A 21,150-nucleotide genomic window follows, 5' to 3' on the forward strand; every position below is an offset into this window, starting at 1 on the left:
GTCTGAAGTGTATGGGAACTTTTAGTGAAGTTGCCACTTGAGCACTAACTCTCAATAGTTTCCTTTGACACAATACAGTAGCGCTGACTGTATCTGTAACAAAAGGATACATTCTAGAACAGATGCTTGGGAACAGAATACTGAAATGGCAATGCATATTTTCACTTACTTTCTGAATATCTTATTGTTTGTACGAACTTTTAGACTCTTCCGGATTGTATACTTTTTACCTACTACATCATTCTCACCCTATCGAAGTAGACCAATCGGACAGAGCAGTCTGATATTCCTGATGATGTCAAGGAGTGTTGTTTGGGAAATCATTGGAGTATAATTGATCAGATCTTGAAACTGTGGGAGAGCGTGTGCGATCAGCTTTTCAGCAGTGAGGCTGACGACTTGGACATCTGAGGACTAACGCAAACTGTGATGATATACTGCAAGTTGCTACTGGCTGGTATTGTAGTGTGGTGGAGATTGCTGTCTTAACAACTAGAACAGGTCACATTGAACTTTTCTGAACTTCTGTATGGGTTTGTATGAGGCTCAACTGATTTTGTATTAATCTATATGCAATAAATGCCCAAAACACCCTCAGCTGAGGAGTTTAGATTCTTGTCCTTTTGGATCTCACGAAGTTAGTTATCGCTTTATTAAAATCATTAATAATTATAATTTAGGATTGTAAACTGTCTTACTTAAATGTCCTTAATCCTGGAACGTTGTACTAAATTTGAAATCTGAACTAAACTCTGCTGATTCTGACTCATTATTCCTTGTAGGTAAATCAACTTGGTTAAAATCTCTTTTGATCGGTTATCTCAAAGATACTGAACAGTAATTGAGTATAGCAATTATCATATTCCTGGTCCTCATTTGATAATTGCTGATCCCCTGCATATTCCAGTCGCTTTCAGCACAATACAAGTTCCATCGGAGGACCAATTGAGTATGGTGGCTAGACAGAGGATAAAGAATAAATTATAGCGAAAGTATTAGAATTAAAAATCTTTGGGCTTAGTACATAAACACTACAACAGTAATAACTATTCCATCCATCACTGTTTGTGTACTTTAGCGTTATGCCATAGTGCCATTTCAGACCTGTCATCACTTATTTCATTTGCAAGACACACTCGAAAACAGTGTTCCATCTTTGGGATTGATCGATCGAATACCCCTATGTGCTGGGAGCTTTGTCACAGTACGTGGAGAACCTTTCAGAACTTCTTGTGTCTGGAACCATCATGTTTGACATGGCAGACCCAGACAGAAAGACACTAGTAGGAATTGTGTCTGACGGGCCCCTTTAAACAGGACATCTCCTTATATGCTATTTCCGCTGGTGTATGGTTAGCAGTTGTAGGCTTTTACTATATATGCTTAATCAGAAGCCATCATTCCATTCATTTTTTAATTTACCCAAGTTACATAAAAATATGATAATTTACGCTCATTATCTTACCTATCCGGATCTGCAAGTGATCTCAGTCTAATTCGGAGAACTCTCAATTTATATTTTGGGCCAATCACGGTTCCTGAGTAATATTTTAAGGACATTCGATGTATATTCGTAAAATCTTGATCAAATTTAGCCAGAAGACTAGTTTGGTTGTATTGTTCAAATGTTGCAGCTTCACTGTAAAATAAGAACACATTTTTATTATCGATATGTAAAACTGAATGATTTTATAAATAGCTCCCTGCGATCACCTAAGGCTAAACAGAGTCATGCGACCCAATGCAGATTATAATTACACCTTATTTCAAAAACTGACAGTTCTCATACTGATGTTTCTCCATCTCACACTTCTATATTACAATCTGACAAACATATTTCAAAGCATGGATGTAAAAATGCAATAATAAGACAATATGTTGTATACATTCTTCTTCACCTGTCAAAATTTGAGCGGATTCAACTGCATATTAAAATATTAAATTGATATTTCTATAATGCACATTCTATGCTTCAAACAACCAGGTACCTAGTTGCCTTTCATAATCTACCAATATTTTGCCTCTGGCCTAACATTTTGTGAGGTTCATCAAGCATGACCTTTTTAGGCGTCACCTAGCAAAAGCTGTAGAGGTCCACGTTACCAAAACAAATCCACATACACACACATGATACAGAAGGGTGGACTATTGTTCAGCTTTCTTCAGCTGATGGCACTTTTCTAGAAATTGCCATTGGCCGGGTGCCCTTTAACCATGGCAATTATTTGAAGGTTACATGGGAGTTTAAGTAGTCCCCTGGGGTAAGCTGTTCTGAATCTTCTCTGTCTCTGTGCCCCACTTCGAAGCCCTCCACCACCAGTTCAGGATATGGCCCTATCTCCATCCTCAGTTCTCCGCTGCTGCCCCTGATCTGGTGCTGTCATGCTCATAGGCTTGGCTTTGTATTTGCCCTTTGAATTGTTTCACAAGCATTGGCAAAGCCAAACAATTCCAAAATGCCAGCTATTCATGCACACACATATATGGCACCCATCTTGTAATGACTTTAAAAAAACTTAAGAAACTTCCTTGCAAAATGTGTTTGAGGTTTTGCTCGGCTGAGCATAAGATGTGAGAATATATCAACTCTGGACTGCAGATAGGTAGTTCTGGGAAAAGCTATTTATGGCTGTGAAAACCTAGACTAATTGCTTTTAAAGAGCTCTAGTCTTAGCTGACTGTCATCCAACCTGGACATAGTATTAGGAGGCAGGAATGTGTCTGTGAAGATTGAAGAAAGACTGTAAAGAACCTATTTTGTGAAATTTGGAACCTTATCCAATGGGGTAAAAGAATGAAGGGAAGCCTTTAGAGATTTAAGCTTAAGAAATCCAAATAATGAGGTCAGTGTCCAGTATGTACACATAATGCTGGAAAGAATATTTTCATTTTCAATAATTTAAATCTATGGTTTATGTACAATGTCTCATTCAATGAAAACGTTAATAAAAATATTTCCAAAATAAATAAATTGTTGAAGTCTAGCACTGTGTTAGTTATGTAAGTTTAAGTGCTCATTGAAGGGATAAAAGGTACTCAGGAATTTATGACTGAAGTGGTTACGGTCAGATGTACAGGGGAAATGGTTAGTGTGGGGAGGGAGGAAGGTGAAGGGAAGGTGATTGTAGGAAATGACCATATTTTTTGTAGTTCCCCCCAATGTTTGCTCTAATTTGAGGCATTTAGAACCTTGTGCACTTTACTCCTGCTAATCAGGAGTAAAGTGCATGTGCCCACCTTTAAAATGTCAAAACTGGCTTAACTCAAATTGGCATATTCAATTTTCCTATAAGGTCATCGTATGTGGTGCAGAAATACACCCATGGCATGGAAAGTTAAATGCCACTGGTGGACTGCAGCACTGATTATGCCATCCACTACTGTAACAGAGAAAAGATGACTTCAGGTCTACCATATATAGCCTGACTGCAGAAGCCTAAAATGTGCCGCACAGACTCATCAAAATAATCCTATCTGACAGGCAGGAGATCCACAATGTAGGATGGCTGATATTTAAAAGCGGAAGATTTTGGAAATTAAAATAAGCATGTTCCTCCAATGACTAGGTCCCAAAAGCTATTTTCACTTGCAGGATTGTAGCTGAATCCTAGAAAAGGTCAGAGTCTCTATTATGAAGATTATGAAGATTGCCCCAGGGAACTTTTACACGATTGGTAAAGGAGGAACGAAAGGTCACCCCAGCCCATTGTCTGGTGCCAACCATAAATGAGGCACCCCAAGGCACCCTCCTCAGAACACTTTCTGGACCTGCAGAATATCAAAAGAGGACTAGACAATGCTTGTTGTAACCTGAGAGGAGCCCTGAAGGACCGGATCTGCTCCCTCTTGTATTCAGGACAACTAAGCAGGCTACAAGGCTGAGTAACCTCCTATGTGGCTGAAGTGACCAGCTGACCGGGACAGGACCTTGATGCACACACATCCTCTGCTGGAGCGAATCCTAGTCAGTTTGAGATATGCCTAATGTCCTGAGAGCTTTTGAGAGCTGCATTCCCCAAATAATCCACTTTCTTACACTGATGTTCAGTGATGGAATCTTGAACTTGTGTTCAGTAGTACCACACACTGATTTAAGTTTAAATTAAAAATCCCTTTCTAAAATGACAACAACATTTTTTCAATTTTAATTGACTTTTGTTTTTTATCGGGTCATTTTTTATTTTTCCCAAATTCATTCTTGCACTCAATGTTTGCACCTTACTTCTTTGGAGAATATGGAGCTTGATCTGGCTATTGTGGAGAGCCTTAGCATAGCCGAACTGTGGAGCAAACAGTGAGGGCTGAGGTTAGGCACAGAATCCAAGAAGGAGGAGTAACACAATGCCCTCAGGCAGGTCCCCAAGCTATAGGCCACCTCGTCCGAGAATGAGGATGAAGTTGAAGAGGAGAACAAGAATGAATTTGAGGGGGCCTCGGTGCTTGGGGGAGGTTCTCCTCAAGGTGCGGCATCATTTGGGTTGTTCATGGCAGGAGGAAGTGTGTCATCTTGTAGTTTGTCTCTGTGAGAGCTGAAAGCAAACAGCCAGAGAGGGCCTTGAAACTGCAGCTGGCTACACTTGCCCATGAGGAAAGAAGTTGGCTTAGGCTGCTGAAGAGAAAAGTTTGCCCTTGGCTGCTGAGAAGACAAAGTTGACCTTTCCCTTAGAAGAGAAAAAGGCCCTGCTGGTCTATGAGAGGAGCCAGCACAAGATGAAATTGAGATCTGGAAAGTTATCCAAGTCTAGTGAAGATGATGGCAGTGATACAGAGGTGCCTAGGAGAGGTAAACATGGGATCTACATGCTGAAAGACCCTGTGCCTAGTTATGTGGTGGGAGTGACATTGATAAATCGTTTCCAGCTTATGATGTGGCCTTATGCATACATAGAGCCCCAGAGAAGGCCTGGGAGTTAGTCTGACGAAGCACGTGCTCATTATTGGGAGGGAAACACTATTTGCCCTAGATGCTTACCAGGGTCAGAATGCCCCAATGAAGGAGGCCATTACACACAAATGTGGTCTCACCCCAGAAATGTATTATCTGAAATTCAGGGATAGCCAGAAAAAGTTGTGCAAGTCTTGGGAGCATTTTGTCAACCTGTCGATAAAGGCATTGGATGTTTGGGTGAAGGGTATCAAAGTAAAGGATTATGATGGGCTATATAATTTGATTATGCAGGAGCACTTCTAAAATAATTGCTTTACAGAGATACAACAGCACCTGATAGATTTCAAGCTCACTGTTTCTAGTGAGCTTGGGCAGGAAGTGGATCTTTGGCACAGCATCAGACTGTCCAAGAAGGTACCTGGGGACCACTAGAGAGTTGGTTTAGATCCCCACTCATAGAAAGGAGAAGTCCAAGGCTAATACAGAGTACTTCCCTAAAGGTCCCCAGCAGACAAAGGGGGATTTTGGTCAGAGAAATCCCATGGCACCATACCACTAGGCCCAGTGTTATGATTATCTTCAAACAGGGCATAAGAAGGGACACAGTAAATCCATGAAAGCCCCACCCCACTGGTGTGAAGACAGACACCAGGGTTGCCAGTGTAGGACTGAGGGAAGATATTTGCCCAGTGAGAGCTGTGGAGTGGGCAGAGGTTACCCTAGTACCACTGGATGATAAGGAGATGGAAGTCATGGTCCACATACCTAAGAAGTACTAGCAGTTGCCTTCCATCAATGGTTTCCATGAAGCGTGGTGGGATCTATGGGCCTTTAAAAGTAGCTGTCAGCCCAGCAATACCTGTTGAATGTCTGCTTGGGAATGAACCAGAAAAAAATTTCTGGAAACAGGTGGAGCTCAAGGCCCACGTAGAGATGTTGGATGGCCTGAGTGGGTGGTGTTTACCCCAAAGTCTTTGGCATTCCATCAGGGGAGTCAAAAGGACTTGAAACCTGAAACAGTGGCCTAGATTCACACCAAGAAAGGTTAGCACTGCACGTGGAAAAAGAGTCTCTAAAACAACCACCATCCAGGAGGCGGGAGGAACATCCCAGAAAGATTTCTACAAAGAGAGCAGAGTGAGTGCCATAGTTTCCAGGGTCTTCGGCACCAGGCTGAAGCCCAAACGAATAGTGACACGGCAGGTGATTTCCACATTTATTGGAAGCATGACTCCTATACAGTGAGCCGAACATCCCTTAGCCTGGGTCAACCAGTGTTGTTGGTCCCCTAGTGTCACCGGGCCTGCCTGCTGGAACTAGCTCATGAACTCCTCTTAGCGGGATATCTTGGGCAGGCCAATACATCTGACCACCTGCTCACATACTTGTACTGGCCCCAGAGGCATATCAAGGTGGAGGCATTCTGCCAGTGGTATGTGACTTGTCAGGCCAGTAGCAAGTGTGTAGGGACACCCTTTTAATTGGTATGTGTGGACATTGATGCGGGACATCTGAGGGCAGTGAATTGCTGAAAGGCAGTGTTACACCCTTGACATCCGTGTGACTACAGGGTGGCACTCCCACCCCAACCTCAGTTTTGGAGGAACTCTGAGGAAACTAAGGTTGATCCTGCATGTCAAAAAGCAATTAACACCATGAAAGAGGTGCTGTGCACCGTGCCATTTCTTGAGGCACTCAATGTCAGCCGGGAATTCATAGTGCAGAGAAATGCTTCAGATAATGGCAATGAGGCAGCTCTTTCCCTGTTAATTGAAAAGGGTCTGGACCATGGCATTCATCAGCAAACGGTCACAGATAGACCGGCATTTACAAGGGTCTGGTCCCTGCTGAAACTGAGGAAATCCTATTTGGGAATAATTTCTCAGTTTGGACAGACCACAGGGAACTTGGAGGTCTCATGCAAATGCAGGGAGAAAATCCAGAACTGTTGAGGTGTCCATTTCCCTACATGGTATGAACTTTTTGTTGGAACACTGCACTGTGACTGACCACGCCAATGCTGATGGTTTTTCTAGGTTTTTCCACCTTAGCGATGAAAAGAACTCCCATAAGGGTGGGTAGATCTCCCTGCTCCCTGCCTTCTTCCCAGGTGGACACATGTAGGAAATTACCTTCTTTCAGTGGCTCCCCCTAATTTCTGCGCTATCTGTTTTGATAGATTTAGAACTTTGTACGCCTTCCCAAGCTAACCAGGACAAAAGTGTCTGTGCTCCCCCTTTAAACATGTCAAAATTGGTTTCAACCTAATTGGCATATTTAACTTTCATATAAAGCTCTATTTTCTGGATCCTTGGAAGAGCAGAAGAGGTCTTGACCCTGGTTCTCGTAACCTAAGTGGAGCTTTGAAGTACTAGACCCACTCCCTCTTGTGACCAGAGCAAAGAAACAGTCTACAAGGGTCAGAAGGCTGATGCAGCTAGCTGCAAAATGCTTTTTCCTGAAGTGACCAGTATCAACAGAACCTGGACTTTTGAATACCAGTAGAGAAAGTCCTGGCCCTTGTGTTTTGTCCTTCAAGGCCTGGGAGCATTAGAAATGAACCACGGTAGCTGCTGCAGAAACCCCTGAAAAGCTGGGACGGGGTACATTTTTGGACTTCCAAGCCACGAAGGGGAACTCACGGCAGAGGTATCGGATTCTGATGCACCTTCCTTATGTACAGCTTCAGGCTTCCCCAACTGGAGGATTTTGAGTTCCATAAAAAAGAACAATGGGTATATTTACTAATGCTTCACACAACACAAGGAAGCAAGCAAAGTCTCTACCCTGTGTTGCATGAAATGGAGAGAGAAGAACAGTGCATTATTTACCAAGATATGTGTACTTCTGCTCCTTCCTAGCATTGGCGCACTGTGTGTTGTATAGCATCAACGTAGGCACCCTTGCGTCATGCTGCAAGGGTACATGCATTATAACCAGGATTTTTTTGTGCAGGAATGGATGCCTTCCTGTATAAAACAATCCATAGAGGCAATTTCCTCTTTCTATGTGTACTGCATAATGCAGCACATTTGGACAGAGGAAAAAACAAGGAGAAATAAATGTCTTTCTGCTTCTTACACCTCTCCATAGTAAGGTCACTAGCTTGGTGAAATCCCAGGTTTACTACCTTTAGTAAATCTGGCATTGCTTCAAATTTAATGGGTGGATGCCTGGGGACACCGTTTACTCCACCCATGGAACACCTACCACAACACAACGTAACACAACGCAGAGCAAGCCGCTGCTTTGCATTACATTTCAAACAGCCCGTGCGTGGCTTTGTAAAGCCCAATAAAGAACTTCTGTTGCCTTGCAATGAACTCTGTCATGCAAGGACAATGCAAGCCCTTCGTAAATATGCCTCTAAGTTAGAAGGTTAAATCTTTGAGCAGGATGAACCGGTTTGGTGTATGCAATGCATGTGCCACCGCTGTACTGAAATCGTACATAGGTTGCTCGTCTACCGCTCCTCTAGACTATCATTGGTGCTCAGTGCTTTTTGGTGCTATTTTTACACAAAAATGTAAAAGTTCATATCAGAGGTGTTCATCTTATTGGATTTTTATGATTTTGCTCTCAATTTGTTTATTAAATTTGAATCTATGTTTCTAATTTGTTTTAGGGTTTTTATTGTTTGGTGTTTTGACTCTATTGCTGTTTTGGTACCGCCTACATGCTTTATACATTGCCCTAAATTAAACCTGACTGCTCTATGCCGTAGCAACTAGGGGATTGAGTTTAGGTTAATTTAGTGTCTTTGGGATTTGCCCTGACAAATTATTGTTATTATTATTTCTTCTGGCAGGAAACCGCCAATGCCAAATAATAATCCAATCTCTTAAATTAAAATTGTCTGTTTTGCTTCTGGGCTTAGCTTCCTTACCAGACTCCTCCCCTTTAGAGGACTGCTTGCTCTCAGAACCTCTCTTGACCAAGGCTACCTCCTGCACCAACCGCAAACTCTGTAACAACCTACCTGACTCCTTTCAGACTCTTCGTGATCGTTGGCAGGTGGACATGGGACCAATAGATGACTAGGACTGGCAGGCAGTTTTAATGTCCCCCAGGGAGAGGGCAATAAACCACTGCTTTTGCCTCATACAACTAAGAATTCTACATAGGTCCTACCTTCCTGGGGTGCTACTGGTTAAAATAGGCAGTCGTGCAGACACACTGTGCCTCAGAGGCTGCCGCCAGGAAAGCACCTTTTACCATACCTTGTGGGACTGTCCCGAAATACGCCCTCTGTGGGGTAATGCAACCAAGAAATTGCAAGACACATTGGGTAAACAGATCCAATTAACACAAAGTTGGGGATCCTAAACATATCGGAGGCCACAGATCTGACAGAACTAGAGCAACAATGGGTCGCACTCGGGTACCTGCTGGTAAAACGGGCAATAGTGATGCTTTGGGGATCTAATAGACGGCCCTTAACAGTTGGCTGGGTGGCAGAGATGGATAGATGCATGATAGCGGAGAAGGAGGTCTACAAATTGAGGGGCTGCCCCAAGAATTGGGACAAGAAATGGGGTGGTTGGAATGCCTATAGAGGGGAAATTTCTACCTCACCGACAGCAGATATGGCAATGCAGGGACGACCAGAACTATAGCCTCCCAAAGTAAAGAATGTACACAGTCCATGAGTATTGTTAAATTGTATTTCCCTGCAATGGCAAAGTGATATTGTGTTGAAATGATGACTGTGTTTTCAACTTCAATACAAATTGTTTAAAAAAAAAAAAAAGATTTCTGTTTTGATGACTTCAGCATAAGCAAAGGAAGTAAACATATTGCAATGCAATGAAGTGCAAAGGGGGCGGGGAGAGGACAGAGACTGAAATAGCGAGATAGGATGAAAAAAATATGAGGGATGAATTTGCGAAACCAAGGTAGGGATGGGTTGGGATGAGATGGGATGGGTTGGTTTGGGTGGAACACTGGTGTGGAGTCAAGAGTATCAAGGGCCTCGAAGAGATGGAGAAGAATCAGGGTATTAAAGGGAGAACTGTGAAGGTTAAACATTATGCAGCTGTTTATGGGGAAAGGGAGGTTTCTGCAGAGTGTATACTTGGAATACAGATTGAAGGAAACCGAGCAGGTTGTGAGTCAATTGAAAGATAAATGTTTAAATAAATTGCAAGATGTTTCCTTTCATGTTCAAAATAGTCATCGACATGCAAAATTGCAAAAATAATCAACCAAGTGGATTGATGCTCCTTGGGCTAACATACCCTGCGTTGGTAGCTTGTGAAACTCAAGTATTTGAATTTAATGCGGGAAAACAAAGACTATGGGGCAGGATTTACCATTTGCAAAAAACCCTTAAGGGAATGCCAGTAAGAACAAGCTGCCTTAACAACTACCAGTATTACTGTGTATTAGTAATACATATTTCATTTCATAACGTTGTGCAGACTGAGACAGAGCTTACCAGGTATATTTGCCAAAGTCAATATTTAGACTTACAGGGGAATGTGGGCTAACATTTTTATTGGCATCTGAGTTCACAGACGCCAAACATTGTACTTACAGTAAAAAAGAGCATGTGGAATCAATCAACAGAGAAAGCCTGTATTTGTTTTAGGAGCTTGAAATCCTCTTGTGAGAACGACACCTTGAGTTGTTATTTTCTCATCCTGGAGGATTCTGATAATGTTTGTCAAAGAACGTCAATGACACAAATTTACTGAAAGGCCAACACGTCTGTCTCTAAGACTTATTTGCTCCTTAGCAGGCGTGAGATCAGGCGCATCGTCCGTTTTCTATTGCAGGACGCATTCAAATGAGTTTATTTGGATACGCTAACATTATTTGCATTGTAATGTATTGAGAATACCTGTAAGAGGGAGCGTGATAGAAGCATCAGGTAAAACAAAAGCTGACACAGCGCCTTCAGATACCTCTTATGCAAAAACCTTCTGCATAGTCACTGTCCCTACATGCATGCAAGACTAAGCTTACCCAAGGAGTACCTGTACCATACAATGAACCCAAAAACATTTGTGCCACTCCATACGTTTCCAACCTCGCACGCCATAAACCACACTGTTTATAAAATTATTTAAAACTTACTGATCGATTTTTGATTCTGTCGTTTGCCCCTCTTTGGTCATTAATTTAATAATGATGTAGCCTCTTCTAACACCTTTGTTCCAGGAAGTAATGTCCAAGAAGTAGTGGAACACTGTTAAAGAATATTTGAAAAATGTTGACATTAGCACAACATCCGGAGTGACTCCTTTTCTTGATTTCTGGATGCAATGATTACTCAGCAAACGGTTCTGCTTAGACCTCCACTGACTCTAATACAAAAACTCTACATTTGATACTCAGTTATTTTGATATGGCTAAATACTGCACAACTTCCCCTCGGCAATGGGGGATTACATGCCAATCTGTGTAAACTGATTTCAGCAAGTTTTTCCCACACTTGGGGCACTTTCCTCAGACATTTCATAAGGTTTTGCCTGACAAAATGTGTCTGTGGAAAATCAAAAGGGTGTGGTATCACAGCACATCTCAATATTCTGAATGTTACAAGAATCTTGACGCAAGGGCTTTTGTGGAGATGTCGCACAAGCTTTGTAAACTCTTCCAGGAACATTAAAAGCAAGGACAATTTAGCTAATTAACCTACAAATCATGGAGTGAAAATAGTTTGTGTAGTAAGTATCACAGCAGGATAACTTACCTTAGTTGCCTCGAAATACGTGTGAAAACAATGCTAAAAATTTGCCTTGGAAAATGAGGTAAAATAAGAGAAAAACCATACTATGGAAAAGAAAGGGATCACACGAAATGAAAACATAGACTGAAATGTATGTTGATTTTAGGGGGAAATGCAATACCTGTAAACGACATGAAAAGGCACGTGTTGATGGTGCCAGATGCTGATTACATTTTTTCTCTATTATTTTTTTACTGATCCGCTCATCAGCTATCTTCTTTTTAATCGTGTTCTTCCCTATTTACAAAAGCGGAGTGAACTCGGTTTTGGTAAAGGTCTTTGTCAGAGAGGAGCAAGCACTCTAGCTGCTGCCATTCTCCTCCACTGCACGTATTCAGTAACAATGTGCTTGCATGGTGTAGTGTCCCAGGCAGGATTTTCGGTAGCTGCCATTATAAATCAGAACGAAAATGGGACGGTGTTAGCTTCTCTTCGGGAATGTACAGACTATGGTCAGGCAGGTAAGGATAGGGTGTCAGTGTATAGTGCCTTGGGAGGAAGACCTGCTAATGACCAGACTATCTTCATTGAGAATGTCAGCCAGGACTGTGTACTTGTCTGGAAAGATGAAAAGGTAAGAATGTCTGAGGAAAGGGGTGTTACCAGTGTATACTATCCACGCAAGGAAACCCACTAAAAATAACAGTGTATGTGAGGCGTGCGTTGTACATGCTTGCATTTGAAGTTCCCTTTAAACTGTGGTTCAATGCTGACTCCTGAAGCACCCTTAGATTACTGCAGGGTTCTCCAAAATCGGTCCTGGGGGACTGGATCCATTCCAGATTTTTAAAATAACCAAAATCTGGCATGGACCCGGCCCTCCAGGATCGACTTTGGCTTACTGTATTGGCAATGAAGTCCGACTAGTGTGATTCTATACCAGCCAGACGCAGGAATATCTCTAGCACGGATGCACACTGGACACCTCGTAATGTCTGTGTGCTGCAGCTTGAGTGTGCAGCTCACGCTTGAGGATATGCTGCACTCCCAAGACTTCATCACACTGACAGCGGGGTCACAAATTGGCCACTTCCTGCTATGCACTTCCTTTGGTGCATGTGCAATAATGAAACACCTGCAAGGGGAAGTGTGCGTGAGAAATGTTACTTTCTGGTGAGGAAGCTACCCTCCTAGTGCCTTACTCTGAATATTATTATACTTTGTTCGCACACAAATTTAACCAAAAACTGGTTTGTGACACTTTGTGCTCCAAGCACACATCATATTCAGGACTCGGAATTTCAGAGGCGCTCGGGAGATCCGGAGCCGCTAACAAATGGAGGATGAATTGGTTCATGGATAGACAGGCTCTGGAAGAAAAGCAGATGACAGGGGATGCGAACAGGAGGATAGGAAAGCAGCAGGATAGGAAAGCAACAGGCTCGAATCTGGGCTGTGTGAGAGGCAATGAGAACTGGGTGCCTGACCATGCCAACCAATCATGTATATAAGAGTAATCTCCTCCCTCTCTGTGTTTCCATGATCTTTAGAGAAGGAGTTAGATGGAGCCCTACTATCCCTTGCGTTATTAAATAAATGTCTCCGTTTGGTCTCCAGATTTACCCAGGGATACTGTAAGCTGCCTTTATCAAGGGTTAATTTAAGCCCTCCCTGGAGTATCTCCAAATGTACATACGGACTGAAACAATGAACATTGCAGGAAGTACTCAGTCTAACTAAGGTGTTCGGTAGCGGAATCCTTGCCCTGCTCCAGTTCCCTTGCCAGGGTTTTTGAAGAAAAAGATTAAAAAAATATATTTTGCTGCATTTTTTGGCTTCCTTTCCCCTAGAGTCCTCCTCTAGTCATCTGTATTCATGCCCTAAGGCACCTGCCTGTAATGTCCTTTAATGTTGTAGACCAAACCTGCCCTAAACCATTCCCTTTCCGAATCGATGTGTAGAGGAAAAAAGGACCAATCCCCTCAAAAGATGATACTCAGGGGAGGTTACTTAACCGTCTGAACAGACCCGGCCCTTTTGTTTTCAGTTCTCTTGAACACAAGCATTGGCAAAACTACTAGATCTGCTCTAAAATGCTAAGCCAATTTTGTTCCAATTGCTTGCATGTGGATGCGTCAAGACACACGCATGGCTGGCAGCGTTGCAATGTTTTTTTTCAATGAAAGAAAAAGCATTACATAAAAGCCCCTGATGTGCGCAATGTGTTGTAACAGGAGTGCACATGTGCGTCGTGATGAAGGTGGCCATTTTCAATGTACTGATCCAACATGGTTCCTTCCTCTCAGTCAAAATAAAAAAAAGATAAAAGAAGTTGCACAAAGTGTGAAAAAGCGACCCAAGCGACCTAGTAGCACTTTCCAGCTGTCCGACCCCTGCAAAAAGTATATATATATATATATATCACTTAAAAAACCATAGGTTTCACACATGTTATAGTTAGGTGGATATTTCTCTCGTAAAAAACCAATGAAATTCCCCCGTTATAGTTAGTTCAGATAACTATAACTCACGTGACCGCAATCCACTGCTGATGACATCACATATTACATCACTCATGATATGCTCAGTGGCATCACTCATGACATCACTGATGACATCATCCTTGTGATAGAGTGGCGGCCGCACGAGTTATAGTTATCTGAACTAACTATAACGGGGGAATTTCATTGGTTTTTTACGAGAGAAATATCTACCTAACTATAACATGTGTGAAACCTATGGTTTTATAAGTGAATTTGCAAGGTTTTTTAAATGCTAATTCCCAACTATAACGTGTGTGAAACCTATGGTTTTTTCAGTGAATTTGTACGTTTTTTTAAATGCTAAGTTATGTATGTATTATTATTTTTTTTATATATTTATTTTACAATAAACTACGTATTAAAAAAAAAATGTTAGTTTTTTTTTTTTTTTTTGGTTTTTCCCCGTGCTCGCACGGTGCACGCACCCCCGCAATTTTTTTAAAAAAAAAATTTTAAAAAAATTTCTGCCTTCGGGGTCCTTTAGAGACCCCTTGACAAAGGCTAGGGGGTCAGGAACTCTCTACCTTGCCCCCTTTTCACGTTCGCCGCCTTCCTTTTTCACTCTCGCACTGAAAACAAACAAAATGGCGGCCGACACTTCCTGATTTCGACCGATTCGAACGTTGACTAACATGTAACCACCAATCAGAATTACGCTCGCGCACGTTAGGGTGCTCGCACGGTGCGCGCACGGTGCTCGCACGGTGCGCGGCTATAGATATGTATGGGCTTTTAACTGCAATTTTCTCAGGAACTGCAGAACAGATTGACTCGATATATGCAAAAGGCACATCCCTGAGCTGAGCACTACCTCTCTGCCAAATTTCAAGTAATTCTGTTCAGCCATTCGGGCTGTACCTTGGACTAAAGGTCCCTATGGAAAATTGCATGGGGAAAACGCGTTTTGGGACCCCCCTTTTTTCTCAGCCCTCGCTTGACGAATCCCTACGAGACTTTCAGGGTAGGAGCGGAGCGGAGCGCCCCACCTATTTTGAAAATTTTGCGAGGATTCGTCAACCGGTGCCAAAGTTATTCCAAATAGAATGTTGCGGATTTCCTATGGAAACACGGTCCTAACTATAACTATCTACTGGCGACCGGCAGTAGATAATAAAGATATATATATGTCTTCACCCTTTATGTTTTTGTAGTCCTCACAGGACACGGCATAACTTTCAGTTAAAATGATGGAAAAACTTTATTGCAATGTTAGTGAGCAAGCCTGCTGGGCAGGCGAAACGCGTCTGACATTATCAGCTGACATTAAAGTGGATTAACTGAACGACAAGGCGTCGACTCTCCTTTTTGTGGAAATTTGTGGCATACTTGGACCGAGTCTTGGAGGTCCGTAAACGCCGACGCGCCCTTCGATTTGGAGGTGGTGGGTTTACCGAGGCACCAGTGGAGTTTATATATATATATATAAATTCACTGAAAAAACCATAGGTTTCACACACGTTATAGTTAGGAATTAGCATTTAAAAAACCTTGCAAATTCACTGAAAAAACCATAGGTTTCACACATGTTATAGTTAGCTGTACATTTCACTCGTAAAAAACCAATGAAATTCCCCCATTATAGTTAGTGCAGGCAACTATAACTCACGCGACCGCAATCCTCTGCTGATGCTAATACTGTATTTAGACACTTATTTGCCCATGTCTTCTTCCATTAAATTTTAGCTATACATATATTACAAATATTTTTTTTTCATAAAGACACATATGTCATCAGCAGAAGATTGCAGTCGCGTGAGTTATAGTTGCCTGCACTAACTATAACGGGGGAATTTCATTGGTTTTTTACGAGTGAAATGTACAGCTAACTATAACATGTGTGAAACCTATGGTTTTTTCAGTGAATTTGCAAGGTTTTTTAAATGCTAATTCCTAACTATAACGTGTGTGAAACCTATGGTTTTTTCAGTGAATTTGTACGGTTTTTTAAATGCTAAGTTACTTTACGCCGTTCGTGGCGTGCGCGCCCACTTCACGCAGTTCGTTCCGTGCGCGCACGGTGCGCTTCGCGCACCGTGCGCGCACAGTGAGCACGCAGTGCGCTTCGCGCACCGCGCGCCCACTTTACGCAGTTAGTGCCGTGCACGCACGGTGGTCACGCGGTGCGCTGCGCGCACCGCGTGCCCACGTTATGCAGGATGGGCCATGTACGCACGATGCGCTTCGCGCACCGTGCGCACATGGGGGACATATTATGCGCATCGTTGTGAAATGTATTCTTTATTATTTTCATATGTCTGATATGCCATGCACAAATGGTGCCCTTCGGGCACCATTTGCACACGGGGTGGGGAGAGTGTGGATAAATATATATATTTTTTTAATTTTTACCGTACGCGTACGGTAATCGTAATCAGCGATTTTTCAAAAAAAAAAAATTTTTTTTTTGGCCTTGGGGGTTGTTTGGGGACCCGTATATCACTGCTGGGTGGTTATGATCTCAATATACTGCCCGTTTAGACATTTTTGGGCTTCATTTATGCTGCCCCACTCAGAGTGCGAGAGAGAAAATGGCGGCCGCCGCTTCCTGGTTTCGGCCGATTCGAATGTTTACTAAGATCTAAGAGCCAATCAGAATCGCGCTCGCGCACGTCACCGTACGCGTACGGTAAGCGCACCGTAAGCGCACCGTAAGCTGGCTCAGATATATATATTGATTTAAAGGCTATTTTCTCAGAATCTACTGAACAGATTTACACCAAACCTACAAAAGGCACTTCCTTGACCTGAGGACTACCTCTCTGCCAAATTTCATTTAATTCTGTTCAGCCGTTCGGGCTGTAGCTCTGTCTAAAGGTCCTATGGAAAAATGCATGGGAAAAACGCGTTTTGGGACCCCCCTTTTATCTCAGCCCCCGCTTGACGAATCCCCCCGAGACTTTCAGGGTAGGAGCGGAGCTCAACGCCCCACCTATTTTGAAAATTTCGCGAGGATTCGTCGACCGGCGCCAAAGTTATTCAAAATAGAATGTTGCGGATTTCCTATGGTAAGAGGGTCCTAACTATAACTATCTACTGGCGACCGCCAGTAGATAATATATATATATATATATATATATATATATATATATATATATATAATTCACTGAAAAAACCTTGCAAATTCACTGAAAAAAACATAGGTTTCACACATGTTATAGTTAGCTGTACATTTCACTCGTAAAAAACCAATGAAATTCCCCCGTTATAGTTAGTGCAGGCAACTATAACTCACGCGACCGCAATCCTCTGCTGATGCTAATACTGTATTTAGACACTTATTTGCCCATGTCTTCTTCCATTAAATTTTAGCTATACATATATTACAAATATTTTTTTCATAAAGACACATATGTCATCAGCAGAGGATTGCGGTCGCGTGAGTTATAGTTGCCTGCACTAACTATAACGGGGGAATTTCAATGGTTTTTCACGAGTGAAATGTCCAGCTAACTATAACATGTGTGAAACCTATGGTTTTTTCAGTGAATTAGCAAGGTTTTTTAAATGCTAATTCCTAACTATAACGTGTGTGAAACCTATGGTTTTTTCAGTGAATTTGTACGGTTTTTTAAATGCTAAGTTACTTTACGCCGTTCGTGGCGTGCGCGCCCACTTCACGCAGTTCGTTCCGTGCGCGCACAGTGAGCACGCGGTGCGCTTCGCGCACCGCGCGCCCACTTTACGCAGTTAGTGCCGTGCACGCACGGTGGGCACGCGGTGCGCTACGCACACCGCGTGCCCACGTTACGCTGGATGGGCCATGTAAGCACGATGCGCTTCGCGCACCGTCCGCAGACGGAGGACATATTATGCGCTTCGTTGTGAAAGGTTATCTATTAAATGTTCAATAAGTAAATATGCAATGCACAAAAGGTGCCCTACGGCCACCTTTTGCACACGGGGGAGGGAAAATGTGGATATTTGGCATTGGGGGTTCTATTGGGACACCCTAACCAAGGCTAGGTGGTTAGGAGCTGTCTAGCCTGCCCCTTTTCATGTTATCCAACTTTCTTTTTCCTCCCCCCCTCAGAGTGCGAGAGAGAAAATGGCGGCCGACACTTCCTGGTTTCGACCGATTCGAATGTTTACTAAGATCTAACAGCCAATTAGAATCGCGCTCGCGCACGGCACCGTACGCGTACGGTAAGCTTACCGTAAGCGCACGGTAAGCGCACGGAGCGCTGCCACAGATATATATATTGATTTAAATGCTATTTTCTCAGGAACTACTGAACAGATTTACACCAGACCTACAAAAGGCACTTCCTTGACCTGTAGACTACCTCTCTGCCAAATTTCAAGTAACTCTGTTCAGCCGTTCGGGCTGTAGCTGTGTCTAAAGGTCCTATGGAAAAATGCATGGGGAAAACGCGTTTTGGGACCCCCCTTTTTTCTCAGCCCCCGCTTGACGAATCCCCGCGAGACTTTTAGGGTAGGAGCGGAGCGTAGCGCCCCATTAGTTTTGAAAATTTCGCGAGGATTCGTCGACCGGCGCCAAAGTTATTCCAAATGGAATGTTGCGGATTTCCTATGGAAACATGGTCCTAACTATAACTATCTACTGGCGACCGCCAGTAGATAATATATATATATATATATATATATATATATATATATATATATATATATATATATATATATATACAGTCCAACGCTCACCTTAAACACAAAAGCAAGCAGGACACAGCTCCGGATGCGGAAAAGAATTTAATGAGCAAAATTTCCAGCTTTAGCTAAACAGTCCGTGAAACAATGGCAGACGCGTTTCTGGCCTTCGTGGCCGTCATCAGTGCCGGTATCACAGGCTGGTGAATTAATCTGTTTGCTAGGAGATCTGTCCTGATAAGCAGTCTCTCAGCTCCTCCTCTATATATATATATATATTTAAATGCAAGATGGGGAGTGGTGCGTGCTACAATAGGAAGTAAGGTGAAGGGGTGGAATGAAAGACCTAGGGCTCAGTAGCACCTTGCAGCTGCTTGGCCCACAGAAAATATAAAAATATAAAACAAACGGTGAGCTAAATTGAAAATTGGAAAGGGAGCAGTGGGGAATTGGATGGGAGTGAAGAGAGAAGATACATGGAAGAGGAAAAGATAGAGAGAGAGAGAGAGCAAGGAAACACAACAACTCCCATGGGGCATGTGTTTCTTTCCTTCAAATTTAAATTCAATTAAAAAGAATCCATTGAGCTCATGGCTACCAAGAACGGGCTTTAAGGTTTACCAGGCTCAGTACAACGATTTTAGGCAAGCAGATAGGTCTTGAGTTGTTTCCAAGTATATTAGCGTTCAGCCTAAGAGTTAGACGTAAGGTATTCCACAGTTTGGGAGCAAGGTATGCAAAAGAGCGTCCACCGCATCTGGCTTTACTCACCCCGAGGACAGAGAGAAGACTCAGGTTGCTGGATTTTAGCTCTGTATTGCGACGGTATGGACTGATCAGGTGGTGGAGAATACGAAGACCTTCCTTGTCCCTTGCACGGTGACCCATACAGAGCATTTTAAACTGAATCCTCTTGATTAAGGGCAGCCACTGTAGAGTGACAAGTGCCGGGGAGGCTGTTTGAGATTTTGAAATGCCACAACAGTCTGTGTAACCTGTAGTTTGTTTGTAACAGAGAGTGCCTTGAGGTATGAAGTGAAGGGTACAACTCATCAAACTAGAATATTGTGAGACCAAAATAGGCAGGATAAACAAAAAAAGAACAGGGAGAAGAGCTAATGAATCAGCTGCAGACAATTGAAACAGGCACCAAAGCCATCCAATAATGAGCAATGAGCTAACCCAAAGCTCACTCTTAGTATATGCAAAGTATTCAAAATAATAGGTTTTGTCAACAAATGGCTAAAGCTGTCTGTACTCAAGATATATAAAGACATGTCCTACGAGTATGCTTTGGGCATGCAGAAACAGCCCATGCCTGTTGAGAGAATGACTAAGGCATCAGCTGCAGCTTTAAATCGTGTGTTTGAATTACTTAAGTATGATAAAATATACACCTACCTTAATTTTAATTATTTGTTTTGTTTTTCAAACTTTGCAACTGTTGTCAAGTTCACAAGGACTGCAACGTTTACAAAAAGTTAATGTTTAAAACCACAGAATGGAACAGAATGTAAATCTTCATCTTATATTTATGTGCATTTATAGCATTATCCACAGATCATACCTTAGGAAAAGCACCACTATACCTACAAGTTAAATTCAAGCAATACAAACCAAACAGAACACTGAGCTACAGGCTTGCACCACTAATCATCATACCACCTTACCATATGAAATCTATGGGAGGCACTGCTTTCTCAGTACAAACAGCCATGCTCTGGAACTCATTACTAGCCAGTATTAAAAGCACTCAGGTGCATATACACTTCTGAAGGCAGTTGAAAACCTGGATATTTCCTAGATAACTACACCATCAGCATTCAGGCAACTGAGCCCAAATACAGTTGCACCCTTAGGCGCAATCCTCATCTTACAGCCCACAAACTGCAAACAACTCAACCTGCAAACTGGCTTTATTTGAAGGTAAGCAGCAAAAGGACTGACAAATGGTTCACCATGGCATTATTTAGTTTTGTAGTTCTATATCTAAAAGTTATAGCCCACAAAAGTGCAAAAAAACATAATATGCAGCAATCAGCAACAAATTGTAACTTATACTTATTAAGTTCACATAAGACATATCTGCTATGATGGTGATCCATCATCAGCACTGTATAGCCAAACATCACCAAATGAACAGGCATGGAATAACTGAAGAGATCTGTCATACAGCACCGAACAATTTTATAGGACTTTAATACAGTCCATTAACTGCAAGTCCCAAATATCTATACAGTCTGACTGCTTCTTTACATCTTACATAGACGCTCAGCTATGGGATAATATTACAAATGTCCATCCCAATAGATCTCTCCACTTCTATGTCCCTCCAACCATGCCAGCTCCAGACCACAAATACACACACAATTGCAGATTGGCCACACCAGTGCAGTAACCAGCTAAGCTCGCCATATTTAATTAAATACTGTAAAGGGACC

General features: G+C 42.5%; 1 protein-coding gene across 1 annotated transcript in view; it reads right to left on the bottom strand.

Annotated features, from left to right (window-relative positions):
- The window catches only part of LIPI (lipase I), a 165,059-nt gene that overhangs the window by 9,878 nt on the left and 134,031 nt on the right, over positions 1-21,150 (bottom strand). Inside the window, exons 8-9 of the mRNA XM_085623039.1 lie at positions 10,967-11,078; positions 1,466-1,639 (exon numbers count right to left, since the gene is read on the bottom strand). Of these exons, the coding sequence (XP_085479165.1) occupies positions 1,466-1,639; positions 10,967-11,078 (286 nt within the window). The remainder of the gene's footprint in view (positions 1-1,465; positions 1,640-10,966; positions 11,079-21,150) is intronic.

Source organism: Triturus cristatus, chromosome 8 (assembly GCF_964204655.1).
Source record: "Triturus cristatus chromosome 8, aTriCri1.1, whole genome shotgun sequence".
NCBI lineage: Eukaryota > Metazoa > Chordata > Amphibia > Caudata > Salamandridae > Triturus > Triturus cristatus.